This window comes from Salvelinus alpinus, chromosome 12 (genome assembly GCF_045679555.1).
Source record: "Salvelinus alpinus chromosome 12, SLU_Salpinus.1, whole genome shotgun sequence".
NCBI lineage: Eukaryota > Metazoa > Chordata > Actinopteri > Salmoniformes > Salmonidae > Salvelinus > Salvelinus alpinus.
In genome coordinates this window covers 23,615,453-23,630,650 of record NC_092097.1, presented here as the reverse complement: position 1 = coordinate 23,630,650, position 15,198 = coordinate 23,615,453, and the positions used below count along the sequence as shown (strand labels likewise).

Here is a 15,198-nt window from a genome sequence, read left to right as displayed (position 1 = left end):
AGTGACCTTTTGTTCTGGAAAGGAGTTTTCTTTAATAGTATCTATTGAACTGCACACAATAACACTGCCAATATCGAAGTTTTGAAATCCAAGTTCCCTGAAATCGAGGTTGCTTGTCGAAAGTTGAAGATACTGAGCTGGCGCCATCTTGTGTCTGTTGAATGGCCATCTGCTAACCTAGGCGTTCAACGTTCCCTCACAGTCACCTTGATCCTCAGATTCATCCACACACTTGGCAGCATAAGGTAATATTGTTGAGATGATATTAAGATTATATGCTTGTCACTCATCACCTGCTCTCGTGGCTCACAATGCGTGAAACAGCCACAAGAAAAAGCCTGGGCACAGATGGGCAGATAAAATGTCCCTAAATATTCATCCCATCTTCAACAGTAGTGCTACAAGCCCTTCAGAACTGTCTCTTACTGAATGGGAGGAAAAACTCAACCAAGAGAACTTACCATAGAGTTGTTGATGTATGATCTGAATCACACCACCACACTATGACTGAAATGTAGCAATTCAATGTGTTTTCAAAAATCTTCTCAAATGTTTTAATCTCTCCCCACAGAACCAATTTGACTGTGAACATTTTGAGTAGTGGCACCTCTTTCCTGGGAATCTGAAGCAGGGTTTGCTGCTGTATATCTGAACCGAGCAGGGAACTTGTATATAATAGTATATTCTCATAGTAAAATTTAGTTTATTTCTATATTTACACCGTTTCGTATTCAGAGCAATGGTAACAGGATTACTTTTTGACAAACAGTAATTTGTGGAATTCCCTCATTTCTGTCTGTGGATTCCCTTTATTCTGAAAATGATTCTGCAGTGTAGAATCCCAGTGGTTGAGATCCAGAAACCCATCAGGTTTGTGAGTAGACCTCTGTGGTGGGCCAGATAAAGCAGAGCAGAGGGAAGGCCTGGCATGGCCTGGCATGCAGGAGGCAGAACTCGCTGGGGAATAATAAGCTAGAGTTCACTGATCAACACTCAGGCTCCTGCTCCTCTCACAGACATCAACAAGAAGATCTCATCTGTGGCCCAATGAGCAGAACACATACCAGAGAGAGAGAGAGAGAGAGAGAAATCTAAGGAGAAAATGTTTAGTAGTTCTGCCAACCGAGGATGAAAAGGCCTGCCACTTGTTCATATCCCTTGTTAGTATTTGTTTCTTATCAGATTTGAGGCGTTCAATCTGGTTTAAAGTAGTATCCCTAAGCTCTTTGTTGGAGGAACATAATGTTGGGTTTCTGTGGCCAAGTGTCAGTGGCCATTTGTGCTCCCATTTGAAATGATGGTATATCATCAGAGCATTCCTGATCCTGACTCTCTTGAAGTACACAGACCGCTAACTAGAAACACTTGTTCACACGATCTTACAGTACAAATTATTTTCACATTTCCCTTTTTGTTTGTTTAAATGTTATGAATTGTTTAAGAAAATGAAAGCAGTATTTGAAGGACTCCTGCTTAGCACAATTATACTTGGTAAAAAAAAACTCTAATAAACAAAAAAGGCTTTCTATAAGAAAGTTGTAAAACCTGAAAATATTTCAGTTGTTGTGGATTTGCACAGATGGTTCAGAGACTGAATTTGCATTGTCAGTGTTTCTGATACTAATCCACATTTGTGATACTAATCCACAGCTGTTCCGGACGACTGTGTGATCACGCTCTCCGCAGCCGATGGGAGTAAGACCTTTAAACAGGTCAACATTCACAAGGCCAGACGGATTACAAGGACGTGTACTCCGAGCATGCGCTGACCAACTGGCAAGTGTCTTCACTGACATTTTCAACCTCTCCCTGTCTGAATCTGTAATACCACCATAGTCCCTGTGCCCAAGAACACTAGGGTAACCTGCCTAAATGACTACCGACCCGTAGCACTCACGTCTGTAGCCATGAAATGCTTTGAAAGGCTGGTTATGGCTCACATCAACACAATTATCCCAGAAACTCTAGACCCACTCCAATTTGCATACCACACCAACAGATCCACAGATGATGCAATCTCTATTGCACTCCACACTGCCCTTTCCCACCTGGACAAAAGGAACACCTATGTGAGAATGCTATTCATTGACTACAGCTCTGCGTTCAGCACCATAGTGCCCACATATTTCATCACTAAGCTAAGGACCCTGGGACTAAACACCTTCCTCTGCAAGTGGATCCTGGACTTCCTGACGGGCAGCTCCCATGTGGTAAGGGTAGGTAACAACACATCCGCCACGCTGATCCTCAAAACGGGGGCCCCTCAGGGGTGCATGCTCAGTCCCCTCCTGTACTCCCTATTCACTCATGACTGCAAGGCCAGGCACGACTCCAACACCATCATTAAGTTTGCTGATGACACAACAGTGGTAGGCCTGATCACCGACAATGATGAGACAGCCTATAGGGAGGAGGTCAGGGACCTGACCGTGCTGTACAAGGACAACAACCTCTCCCTCAAAGTGATCAAGACAAAGGAGATGATTGTGGACTACAGGAATAAGAGGACCGAGCACGCCCCCATTCTCATCGACGGGGCTGTAGTGGAGCAGGTTGAGAGCTTCAAGTTCCTTGGCGTCCACATCACCAACAAACTATCATGGACCAAGCAGACCAAGACAGTCATGAAGAGGGCACAACAAAACCTATTCCCCCTCAGGAGACTGAAAAGATATGGCATGGGTCCACAGATCCTCAAAAGGTTTTACAGCTGCACCATCGAGAGCATCCTGACGGGTTGCATCTCTGCTTGGTATGGCAACTGCTCGGCCTCCAACTGCAAGGCACTACAGAGAGTAATGCGTACGGCCCAATACATCACCGGGGCCAAGCTTCCTGCCATCCAGGACCTCTATGCCAGGCGGTGTCAGAGGAAGGCCCTAAAATTTGTCAAAGACTCCAGCTACCCTAGTCATAGACTGCTGTCTCTGCTACCACATGGCAAGCGGTACCAGAGTGCCAAGTCTAGGTCCACGAGGCTTCTACCCCCCTAGCCCCTCTATTGTTATTTACTGCTGCTCTTTAATTATTTGTTATTCTTATCTCTTACTTTTTTTTGTATTTTCTTAAAACTGAATTGTTGGTTAAGGGATTGTAAGTAAGCATTTAATTCGGCGCATGTGACAAATAACATTTGATTTGATTTGACATTCTTACCAGGTTACCTGGTTTGCAAATCACTCTAACAGGCATGCCCTTAGTGTGATCTTTAACATACTATGAGCTCTTTCTGTAAATAAATAAGTAAATGGATAAATAAATCAATGTTTTAGGCAAATTAGCTTGTATTCCACTGTGGGTCTGGCTAACTTGATCCCAGCTGCATATGTAGGTAATCACCACTGCCTTTTGGATTGGCTCACAGGCACGCAACAAACAAGTTGCCGCCAACACCCCCAAAGCTTTGTCTAATCTGCTGTTTCACTGGGCTCTTGTTCCTCACACAAATATGAAAGTGAATCTCTGCAGCAGAATGCACAGTGGCAAATTAAACTGGGAAGGGTGCCTGCACACTAATGCCTGAGACATTAAGTCTGGGACTTACACTGAAATATAATTCCCAGGGGTGCCTTAAGAGATGTCTTCTTCTGCTGGAGAATGCAGAAGTTCTCAGACAGAGCTTCAAGAACTTTATGACCTTATTGACCCCTCATTTCAGAAACATCAGGGAATTGTTATTTTTTTTTACTAGTTTTCTTTCAGATTTTTTCATTTAAAAAAATTTGAACCTTCGTTTAACTAGGCAAGTCAGTTAAGAACAAATGATTGTTTACAATGATGGCCTAGGAACAGTGGGTTAAAAACTTCTTAGGGATCGGCGTCCCGTCTAGGGGACAGATGTAAATCATGCAGCGCCTTGTGTCACCATCGCAGATTTTAGAGAAACAACAAATGTCGGTACATATAAGTGTCTTATATCGGCTGAGAGCTTAAATTCTTGTTAATATAACTGCACTGTCCAATTTACAGTAGCTAGTACTGCGAAAAAATGCCATGCTATTGTTTGAGGAGAGCTCCTAACATCAAAACACTTTTTTCACCGCGATAGGATTTATAAATTCACCTCTGAAGGGGAAATGTGTACTTACATTCTGAAATCTTGCTCTGATTTTTCATCGAAAGGGTCACAGAGATAACATGAAGTGTCGTTTTGTTAGATAAAATCATTTTTCATATCCTAAAAAGGTCCATATAGCATGCACGATCGATTTTGTATTTTCACTCGTTCAATTTGCAAAGAAAGGAATCTGTGAAAATCTCACCCTAAACGTTGTTTCAACCAGTCAAATCACATTTGTATTTATTCCTCAGAGATCCTAGAACGTAACCAGACTTCACTATACCATTAGGGGTGTAGTATATCCTATAGGACACCAAATTTGGTCAGAGAGCAACGCCTTCATGGCACGCCAATGACGCGGGCGGCCATCACTTGAACGACTCTAACTTTGTCCATTTAAAAAGAATATATATATATTTTTTTAACCAGGTAGGCCAGTTGAGAACAAATTCTCATTTACAACTTGGCCAAGATAAAGCAAAGCAGTGCGACACAAACAACAACACAGAGTTACACATGGAATAAACAAACATAGAGTCAATAACACAATAGAAAAAAGTCTATATACAGTGTGTGCAAATGAGGTAAGATTAGGGAGGTAAGGCAATAAATAGGCCGCAGTGGCGAAGTAATAACGATTTAGCAATTAAACACTGGAGTGATAGATGTGCAGAAGATGAATGTGCAAGTAGAGATACTGGGGTGCAAAGGAGAAAAGAAAAAAAAAACAATATGGAGATGTAGTTGGGTGGGCTATGTACAGTGAGCTGCTCTGACAGCTGATGCTTAAAGTTAGTGAGGGAGATATGAGTCTCCAGCTTCAGTGATTTTTGAAATTCGTTCCAGTCATTGGCAGCAGAGAACTGGAAGGAAAGGCGGCCAAAGGGGGAATAGGCTTTGGGGGTGACCAGTGAAATATACCTGCTGGAGCGCGTGCTACTATGGTGACCAGTGAGCTGAGATAAGGCGGGGCTTTACCTAGCAAAGACTTATAGATGACCTAGAGCCAGTAGGTTTGACGACGAATATGAAGCGAGGGCAGCCAACGAGAGCATATAGGTCGCAGTGGTGGGTAGTATATGGGGCTTTGGTGACAAAACGGATGGCACTGTGATAGACTGCATCCAATTTGCTGAGTAGAGTGTTGGAGGCTATTTTGTAAATGACATCGCCAAAGTCAAGGATCAGTAGGATAGTCAGTTTTACGAGGGTATGTTTGGCAGTATCAGTGAAGGATGCTTTGTTGCAAAATAGGAAGCCGATTCTAGATTTAACTTTGGATTGGAGATGCTTAATGTGAGTCTGGAAGGAGAGTTTACAGTCTAACCAGACAGCTACCTATTTGTAATTGTCCACATATTCTAAGTCAGAACCATCCAGAGTAGTGATGCTGGACGGGCGGGCAGGTGCGGGCAGTTGAAGAGCATGCATTTAGTTTTACTTGTTTTTAAGAGCAGTTGGAGGCCACGGAAGGAGAGTTGTATGGCATTGAAGCTTGTCTGGAGGTTAGTTAACACAGTGTCCAAAGGGCCAGAAGTATACAGAATGGTGTTGTCTGCGTAGAGGTGGATCGGAGAATCACCAGCAGCAAGAGCACCAATCAGGGTCAAACAAAGCTAGCTAGATAGCCAATGAGCCGGGCTTTACGGGAGTATCCGGAAACCCTGTATCTGTCGTAAAATGTAGCTACTAACCTTGTACAACAACATGCCTTTTCATTTTGGACAAAAATTATAAGAATATTCAGAGTTATGAAGATATGAAAACTGGTTGTGTTGCAAATGTTTAACTTATAATATAGCTACTGGAAAATCTGGCTACTGGAATGGCTACTGGAAAATCTAAATCAAAGTCCAAGTATACAGATTTGACGATATTCTTGCAGAAAAATGTAATATGAATGCAAATGTCTGCTTCACGATTTTCCCAAATGTACCTGGGTGACTTCACACTAAATGTCATGTAGCTCGCTCATACTTCAAGTTATCCGTCTGAAACTTTGCACATACACTACTGCCATCTTGTGGACAACCGGAGTGATGGCTGGAACAGGGACCTTTCTGCTGCATTTCAAAGATGGTGGTAGAAAAAAAACGGTTGTTTCTTTCTTTTGTATTTTCTTCGACCAGATCTATTCTGTTATATTCTCCTACATTCAATTCACATTTCTACAAACTTCAAAGTGTTTCCTTTCAAATGGTACCAAGAATATGCATATCCTTGCTTCAGGGCCTGAGCTACAGGCAATTAAATGTGGGTATGTCATTTAGGCGAAAATTTCTAAAAAAGGGGGCCTCGTTCAGCGGCAGAAGGACGGATTTTTACCTTGTCAGCTCGGAGATTCGATCTAGCAACCTTTCGGTCACTGGCCCAGCGGCTAACCACTAGGCTACCTGCCGCCTCATTACTGTATAATAAACATTAAAGTTTTGAATAATGTATTGAATAATATAAACCTCAATCGCACTTGTAAGATTACTATTATTATTTTTTACATCTGTTAGGCAAACAAAGGCTCAAAAGTGAAGGCTTATTTTATAAACACCTCTATTTACAATAGCTTTATTGACAATGTATGGGTCAATGCCTCCCCCTGGTGGATGTAATTTAACCTACCAGTCTTGTGACACTCACTATGTTGCGTTTAAAAGTCAATGATGTTGCATATATTTAGATGAAAATGAATCATCGAATATATGCAATAGTGTGTTTGATTTGATCAAATTACTTCTGTGAAATTCTTTGATAAGTTCAACCATGCACGCGTTGTGTTTGTCCTTTCAACTATCCCGTAGCTGTAGTGTAGCCATGTGTGTTCCTGCAGAGAGCTCTGCTCCCTGACAAAATAAAAGTCCTCTGACAGATATTTTCCGTCTTGTTGTGACACTCACTCACCCACTCGCTCAATAATGGCAGGCAAAAAGGCATTAGTAATCCTCTCTAAAGGTGCAGAGGAGATGGAAACTGTTATACCTGTGGACGTCATGCGTAGAGCTGGGGTTTGTACATGTATCGAGCTAAATTGGATGTTAGATTAGCTAGCTAGGTGGTGCAACATACACTGATCTCAATAGAGTATTGGCTAGCTGGCTCCATTTAGCTAGCTAGCTAAAAGCTGCACATTACAGGTAGTTAGTATTCTAGCGGCTATTTTATTTATCTAGCTAGCCACAGTCAAGCTGCAGCCCAAGCTAGTTTGACACATGCATGCAGATCTATGTCTTGCCATAGCTAGCTAGGTAACTTAGGTAGCTGGTTAGCTAGCTTGATGTTGATATAATTGTCGAACTAGCTAGCTATTATAATCTAGCCTATTTACAGACCTGATTAACAACTCTGCAGTATGCAATCCTTATCTATGGTTAATAAATTAGCTAATGCGTTGTCATGCTGTTAGCTAGTGTGTTGGCATATTCAACACATGTGAGCATAAGGTCACTGCAAATGTCAAAGGTGACTAGTGCAGAATAGGAAGCAGATTATATTTTTCTAATTAAAAGTCCCATACTCATATTTGAGTAGTGGGATTTTATGATTAATTTAAGAGGCAATGACTAATGACAGTCTATTGAAGTAGTTGTGCTTTTTTTTGTGTCCACATCCTGCAGATTGCTGTGACGTTGGCAGGGTTGACAGGCAAAGACCCTGTGCAGTGCAGCAGAGACATCTACCTTGTTCCTGATTCCAGCCTGGAGGATGCCCGCAAGCAGGTCCGAGCCCTCTCTGCCCTCCTGCCTCCATACCCTTCAATCACATTAGGCCACAGAGCAGGCTGTTCTCTGACTTCATAGAGTTTATAATGCACTTTAAAACATTCTTCATTAATTAATGTTCAAGATTGATGCATCTTAAATTGGTAATAAGAATTTGTTATCTGTGACCTTGTATCTTTTGATGTTTTGGGTTGCAGGGTCCGTATGATGTGGTTGTTCTACCAGGGGGGGCTCTCGGTGCCCAGAACCTGTCAGAGGTAGGAATGCACTTAATGTTAAGCATTCATTGCCAGAACTTTTAGCCGCTGATTCATCTCTCCTGTGTGTCCCTGGCATTGCCAATATAACATTGCAGGTGCATACTGTAACATTTGTCCCTTGAATTGTTTTAGTTGTCTTGGGGGACAATTTACGATAGAAAACTATAAAAGTCCCATAATTTTCCTTCATTTAAAATATAATTTACTTTTTATGATCTTATGAAGATTATTGTTTATTAAAAACAAGCAAATATACATTTATGCAGTATGACACCATGATACTAATCCACATTTTATTATGGTTTTAGCCCTTATAACTACAAGTTCTGTGGCATTGTCCCACAATTAATTTCAATTCTGTTTTTTTTGTCATGCTGAAAACAAAGACTCATCTATGACATTTTTTATAATGTCCACTGCCATTTCATGGGAATTCTTATTCCATCTAGCAGAGGAGCATTTACTGCAGTGTTATAACACACATTCTACATGATAAAGTAGAGTGCCTCATCTCTCTGTATGTGGCCCCCATGTTGTTCCTCTTGTAGTCCCCTGCTGTGAAAGAGGTGTTGAAGGACCAGGAGGGCAGGAAAGGGCTGATTGCTGCTGTCTGTGCAGGTACTGTTCCTTCTGTGAGAACACACACATCCATCTCTAGTACATTGCAGCTAACACTCCAGAATGCATCTGTGTCAATGACGTCTGCTGGGACAAGATTGCTTAGATCATAATCTTGAGTTAAATCGGCAACCAGCAATTTCTGTCAACCAGTGAATGTAGATTGGGACTTGGGGCTGTCGCATTGCCTTGCCTTTCCATTATTACTGAGCAGGAAACCAATACAGAATAAGATTTTTCTATGATAGACTATTGTATTATACTTTTACACACATTGACCATTGAAGCTTAGGTTAATATCCACATATAATTGCCATTGACAAAGCCCTCTACCCCTGAGACTTTCTACCCGTCTGCCCGCCTGTGCTGATGAAGGGCACTGGAAGGACGTTGTGAATGAGGACATGGGACCCATTTGGCAAAGTGGAGTGAAGGGCGTCCTAGAAAACGGCTGATGTCCCCACAGGAATATATACTGAACCTGCCAAACAGAGAATCAGCAGCAGTGTCACATTGTGCCCTGCTAATGTGAAAATAATGCTTTCTATTTCTAATGTGAACAGAGGTGTGAAAAGTGCTTGACTCAATTCCTCTATATATAGCAGGTGTATAAATGCCATAGCCCCTCCTGTCTCCCATGTCATACTCCCTTCTGAAACATATCACTGGTTTGTTCAAGACCATCCATTTATGCGTTATTGTTATTATCAGAGAGAGGCGTGCACTACCTCCCTCTTTCTCAGCCCTGGCCTGTCTCTGGAGATGGTAGTTTTCCCAGTTTTCCCTTTCTATTTATTAACAGTCTGAGGATGAGCTCACTGCAGTGCTAGGACGTTGCCGATGCTAATGCAGCACACATAAAGTCCATTATTTTTTGACTCTGGTTTTTCCTTCCTCTAAATATGGCATGCAGTGGTCGATTGAAACCATATGTGGTTAGTTTTAGATCCGAGTTTATGGTTCTACTAATGAGTCTGGCTTTTAGTGGTGATGTCACCTCAAAGGAAAACAAAAAGTTGTGTCAATCTGCATGTGAAAATAAGATGTATAGATAGACTTCTCTGGGTTTTTGTGAATAAATAATTTGAGACCTTTGTTGTTCAATGTCCAGAGACGCCATGTCGGTTTTCAACATTTTGACTACAGAGAGAAAGAACGGTGTTGGTCTAACTCTCCTGTCCCCTACTCACCTCAGGTCCCACGGCGCTGCTGGCACATGGTATTGCCTACGGCAGCACGGTCACCACCCACCCTGGTGCGAAGGACAAGATGATGACTGGAGGTAAAGTAAAACAGCCTGGCTACCACAGGGCTAAGGTTCAGGCTGATGAATCTCTACTACTGTACATAGCTTGGTCACAGGCTAACACAGCCACTGTGGTTTTGTTGTTTGTTAGCCAGTTGTTACGCACCAAATACATCCACAGGTAGGAAATATATCTGTATGATAACTCGGCAGGCTCAGTGTGACAGGAAATGCAGCTTATTCTTGCAGTACAATGAGCACATCCATATTATCGGTACTACTGAACAATGACATAAGCATGTGGTCTTTTGTGTCCAGCAGAGGGTGCTATAAATGATTTCCATACTTTATGGTAATCATTAATACAAGGTCTTTATGCAGTCTCGTAACCCAGATCCTAGGCCAGGGTTCCTCAACGGGCAGCCCATGGGTGATTATATTTGGCCCCCCAAATAAAATGGTTAGACATAAAAGACTGTAAAAACACCAGCAAATCAGCTTCAAGTAATTTTACATTTTGGAAATCTGTTCCAAAGTATTCCCACGCATAATAGATATGTGATTGTATACAAATGTAAGCCAGGTTTGAAATTATTATGTTTAGTTAAATATTATATCTGTTTGGGCTTCTTGCGGTCAATTTGCAGTCTACAAATTGCTTGTAATTATGTTCCAGCCCCCAGACCATCCGCTCAAGAAAATATCGGCCCGCGGCTGAATCTAGTTGATCCCTGCCCTAGGCTAAGGAGCGTTGGAAATTGTGGAAAGCGATTTGACCCGACTCAAACAGTGAACACAGTAACAGAAATACTTTAAAAAATATATACTGCACAAACGCAAGTTAAGGTGGGGGAAGGAATTTTTGAAAAGATTAAAACAAAAATGAGTCATCTGATTTGAAGCAGTACTAAATGATCTGCATTTGCAGACAGTTATGCATAACGATAGTGTCTCTCTCTGTACTCACCACTGTTCCTCTCCACTCCCTAGGCCACTACACGTATTCGGAGGCTCGGGTCCAGAAGGATGGCCATCTGATCACCAGCCGTGGGCCAGGAACCAGCTTTGAGTTTGCCCTGGCCATTGTAGAGGAGCTCATGGGGCCTGAGGTTGCTGCTACTGTCAAAGCACCCCTGGTTCTGAAAGACTGAGTGGTGTTGAGTGTCGCAAGATGAAGCACTGCAAGCAGCATGATCAACTTCACCCCACCTACTCAGCACTGTTCATTATGATACACAGGCCAATCATTGTGAACAAAGAATAATGGTTGACAGGATAATGTATGATAGTAATAACATGGATTTTATTATTGTCTCCTTCTCTTTGCTTCACTGGGGTATGTTGCCCAGTGAAGACAAGTAGTTTAGAATGTAGCTACAGGATGAAATAAAAATTACATTTGTGTTTCATCATCCCACAGAGAAAAACAATACAAAGGTTACGGATTAATAATCTTACTGAATCGACAAATATAAAATTGAATTGGTAACGTTACAGTGGTGCTACTGGTAGTCACGATGTTTGAAGTCTACGTGTCGTAGTCTACAGCAGATTTGAGATCTTCAAATAAATATGATTTTAAGGATTGGTAAAAGGGATTGCGAAATCACTGGTGGGCGCGGGAAACCTAGCTGTTCAGTTGATTGACATAGAGTATGGCCAATGAAAATCTTTACATGGGTGTGTCTTCACGTAAATAGCCAGTGAAAACGTCAAATAAACGGGCTTGGATCTGAAGCAGCGTGTGTTGGAGATGTCAAAGCGGTAAAAACAAGGGGCTGTTGTTTCAGAACCAGAACAGGATTGTTGACTTGACAAGAAACAGGTAGGTGCTAGCTAGCTACTGTACACGGTACCAAATCATGTTGTCTCTGTGAATGCGAATGGCGTGGCAATGTAGTCTGGTACTTCCAAGTTATTGTTCACTCACACAGCCTCAAGTTATATCAAGCAAATAAGTGGGTTAGCTAGCCGGCCAGTTTAGCGCGCTTGCTTGCTATTACACAGTGTATGGTGCTTAATAAACAAGCTTGCGAGTAGCCTACAATTATTAGTTACCTAACCGATGTGTAAAATTGCATTCATTGCTCATTACTTGTGATTTGACTGAGTGGGCATAGCTAGTACAATATGCGCCAGACCACGACAGTAAAATACCAGTGAAGGAGAGACTGCTATACATCATCATTGACAAAAATGCTGTTCATCATCGCTGCCTTTCTACGTTTTTGTGTGCATACGGTAATCGTAGGAAACTCGTGATTGATTATTCAAAGCAAATGTAAACTTCTTGACAGCTCATGAACCAGAGCCTTGTATGCCATTATTGGCTCTGTCTTAAATCTGAACCTAAGTCTGCAGATATTTATTTCGTGTGATTAAACTAGCACATTCTATTTGTGCCCAGAGGATAAGGTCATTCAATATGACTGCCACCAGAATAACTGTAGCCCAAGGAAAGGGTGCCTTATGTTGGTTTAACCTAAATTGAGGTAATTTGTATATTTAGCTATTAATTAACACCCATCTTGGGGAAAGGAGTGTCCTAGCAGTCGCTACTAACATTATTTTTTGAAAACAACATTCCTTCAGTCAGAGAAGACTATATTGGATTTACCATGCATAGAAATGCAATTTCTTGTGTAGACCTGGTTGATCAGACGCCTTATCTTCATGGACTGCAGCTGTGCATCCTAACAAGTGGAATCTCAACTTCATTGTAGACACACAAACCAATTTCAATGCCACCTTATGGCAACCGGCTTTACCATTATGTTTTACCCAAGCCAGTTTGCTACCTTCACACATAATAGCTGATACATGATTGTGTCATAACAGTGTAATGTCAGTTGTCATAAGCAGTCAATAACAGTACTAACCGACCCTCAATATCATGAACATTTTATGATGGAGGGTTGAAGGAAAATGTATGGAATATCAAAGTTGTCATGTGAGACAGAGCATTGCTGTACTGTACCTAGATAATAGTAATAGGTGACCCTTTTGAACTTCTGTATTCACACCATTTGCTTACTATTAAGTTGATCCTTAATACTTTTTACACTTCTGCTTTTGTGTTCTTTTAACACTCATAGGAGATGTGTGATGATTATAAAACTCCTATGTTTAACTCAAGTTAACTTTGATACAGTATGCTTTGTTATGTTTGTTCCTGTTTTGAGAGTTGAAAGGAAAACAGTGAAAATAAGTGTTAATTGTTCTCAAACAGCAAATCATTTTTGGCTGACTTGCATCTACACTCTTTTGTGGTAGCCTCTGCAACAGACTGATTCAATGGGAAACCACTATAGATTCCAGTGTCAGATAAGCATCTACAGTATAAGCAGAGCAGTCAGGAGTCATCCAAATGAAAAGGGAGCTTAAGCATTTTCCTCATACAATACATAACATAGGCCTAAAGAAAGTCGTTGTCGTGTTGGAAGGTGACCCTTCGCAAGTTTTCATCAAGGATCTCCCTGTACTTTGCTGTCTTTCCCTCGATCCTGACTAGTCTCCCAGTCCCTGCCGCTGAAAACATCCCCACAGCATGATGCTTCCACCACCATGCTTCCCGTAGGGATGATGCCAGGTTTCCTCCAGATGTGACGCTTGGCATTCAGGCCAAAGAGTTCAATCTTTGTTTCATCACACCAGAGAATCTTGTTTCTCATGGTCTGAGAGTCCTTTAGATGCCTTTTGGCAAACTCCAAGCGGGCTGTCATGTGCCTTTTACTGAGAAGGCTTCCATGTGGCCACTCTACCATAAAGGCCTGATTGGAGGAGTACTGCAAAGACGGTTGTCCTTCCACAAGGTTCTCCCACCTCCACAGAGGAACGCTGGAGCTCTGTCAGAGTGACCAATGGGTTCTTGGTCACTTCCCTGATCAAGGCCCTTCTCCCCCCAAATGCTCAGTTTGGCTGGGCAGCCAGCTCTAGGAAGAGTCTTGGTGGTTACAAACTTATTCCATTTAAGAATGATGGAGGCCATTGTGTTCTTGGGGACCTTCAATGCTGCACACATTTTTTGGTACACAATCCTGTCTCGGAGCTCTATGGTCAACTCCTTCGACCTCTGACATTCACTGTCAACTGTGGGACCTTATATAGACAGGTGTGTCCCGGGTGGCGCAGCGGTTTAAGGCACTGCATCTCAGTGCAAGAGGCGTCACTGCAGTCCCTGGCTCGAATCCAGGCTGCATCACATCGGGCCATGATTGGGAGTACCATAGGGCTGCGCACAATTGACCCAGTGTCGTCCGGGGTAGGCCGTCATTGTAAATAAGAATTTGTTTTTAACTGACTTGCCTAGTTAAATAAAGGTTACATGTGTCCCTTTCCAAATCATGCACAATCAATTGATTTTACCACAGGTGGACAGTTGTAGAAACATCTCAAGGATGATCAATGGAAACAGGATGCACCTGAGCTCAATTTCAAGTCTCATAGCAAAGGGCTGAATACTTATGTAAATGTGATATTTCTAAAAACATGTTTTTGCTTTGTCATTATGGGGTATTGTGTGTAGATTGATGAGGAAAATAAACCATTTAATTAATTTTAGAATAAGGCTGTAACGTAACAAAATGTGGGACAAGTCAAGGGGTCTGAATGCTTTCCGAATGCACTGTACATAAATGTATATGATATGTTATTCAAGCTTATGCTAAAATTCAAAAAGCAGCGAAACTCAAGCGTCATTAACATCTGAATTGATGCCAGGATAAGTCTTCAAACATCATCAGAGGGTACCCTCTGGCACAGTCTTATTCATGTCACTATGTTGTCATCTTCCAGTTGGACAGCTTATTTATGACATGTTACATGTTTTTGCTGTTGGACATGCATGGTAGCATGTATTATTCTGCTTGAGCAGCTGTACAGTAGAGAGCTGGAGGCCTGTATGCCTTCCTATTTCTGGACTGGGTGGGGGAGGGCCAGGGTGAAGCGACATTGACTCATTGGTTAAATGATGCAATTATAGAAATCAGTGAATCACCTGATTACACCCCCCTATAGAGAAATGAAGAGGTTATTCTTGTTTTTCAGGTAGGCCTAGTGAACTCAATTGGCAAACCATTTGCATCAGATACGCTACACAAAAGATGGTCACATGCAGAGGATCAACATCTCAATGCGACATGAAGCGTTGAGATGTTGTTTACCTTCCATGTAGGCACTAAACATCAGTAAACAAACTGACACAGTTTTGACTGTGGTGCACATCAGAGTTCACTGCCTGGCATACCATTGAAAATGGGGTTATTGAAGAAAGCAGAGCACCAGTTGAGTTGACATTGGCCC

At 42.0% G+C, this 15,198-nt stretch overlaps 2 protein-coding genes across 3 annotated transcripts in view; both read left to right on the top strand.

Annotated features, from left to right (window-relative positions):
• Positions 1–6,834: 6,834 nt before the first annotated feature.
• Positions 6,835–11,491, top strand: LOC139535721 (Parkinson disease protein 7 homolog). The gene is made up of 6 exons (XM_071335444.1): positions 6,835–7,059; positions 7,669–7,770; positions 7,971–8,030; positions 8,582–8,651; positions 9,847–9,933; positions 10,888–11,491. Exons 1-6 carry the CDS (start codon positions 6,970–6,972, stop codon positions 11,046–11,048), a joined length of 570 nt encoding a protein of 189 aa, XP_071191545.1. The 5' UTR covers positions 6,835–6,969; the 3' UTR covers positions 11,049–11,491.
• A 133-nt stretch (positions 11,492–11,624) lies between these two features.
• The window catches only part of LOC139535720 (voltage-gated potassium channel subunit beta-2-like), a 166,313-nt gene continuing 162,739 nt past the window's right edge, over positions 11,625–15,198 (top strand). For both annotated transcript variants that reach the window (XM_071335441.1, XM_071335439.1), the window contains exon 1: positions 11,625–11,722. The gene's annotated coding sequence lies outside the window, so the exon portion shown is untranslated. The remainder of the gene's footprint in view (positions 11,723–15,198) is intronic.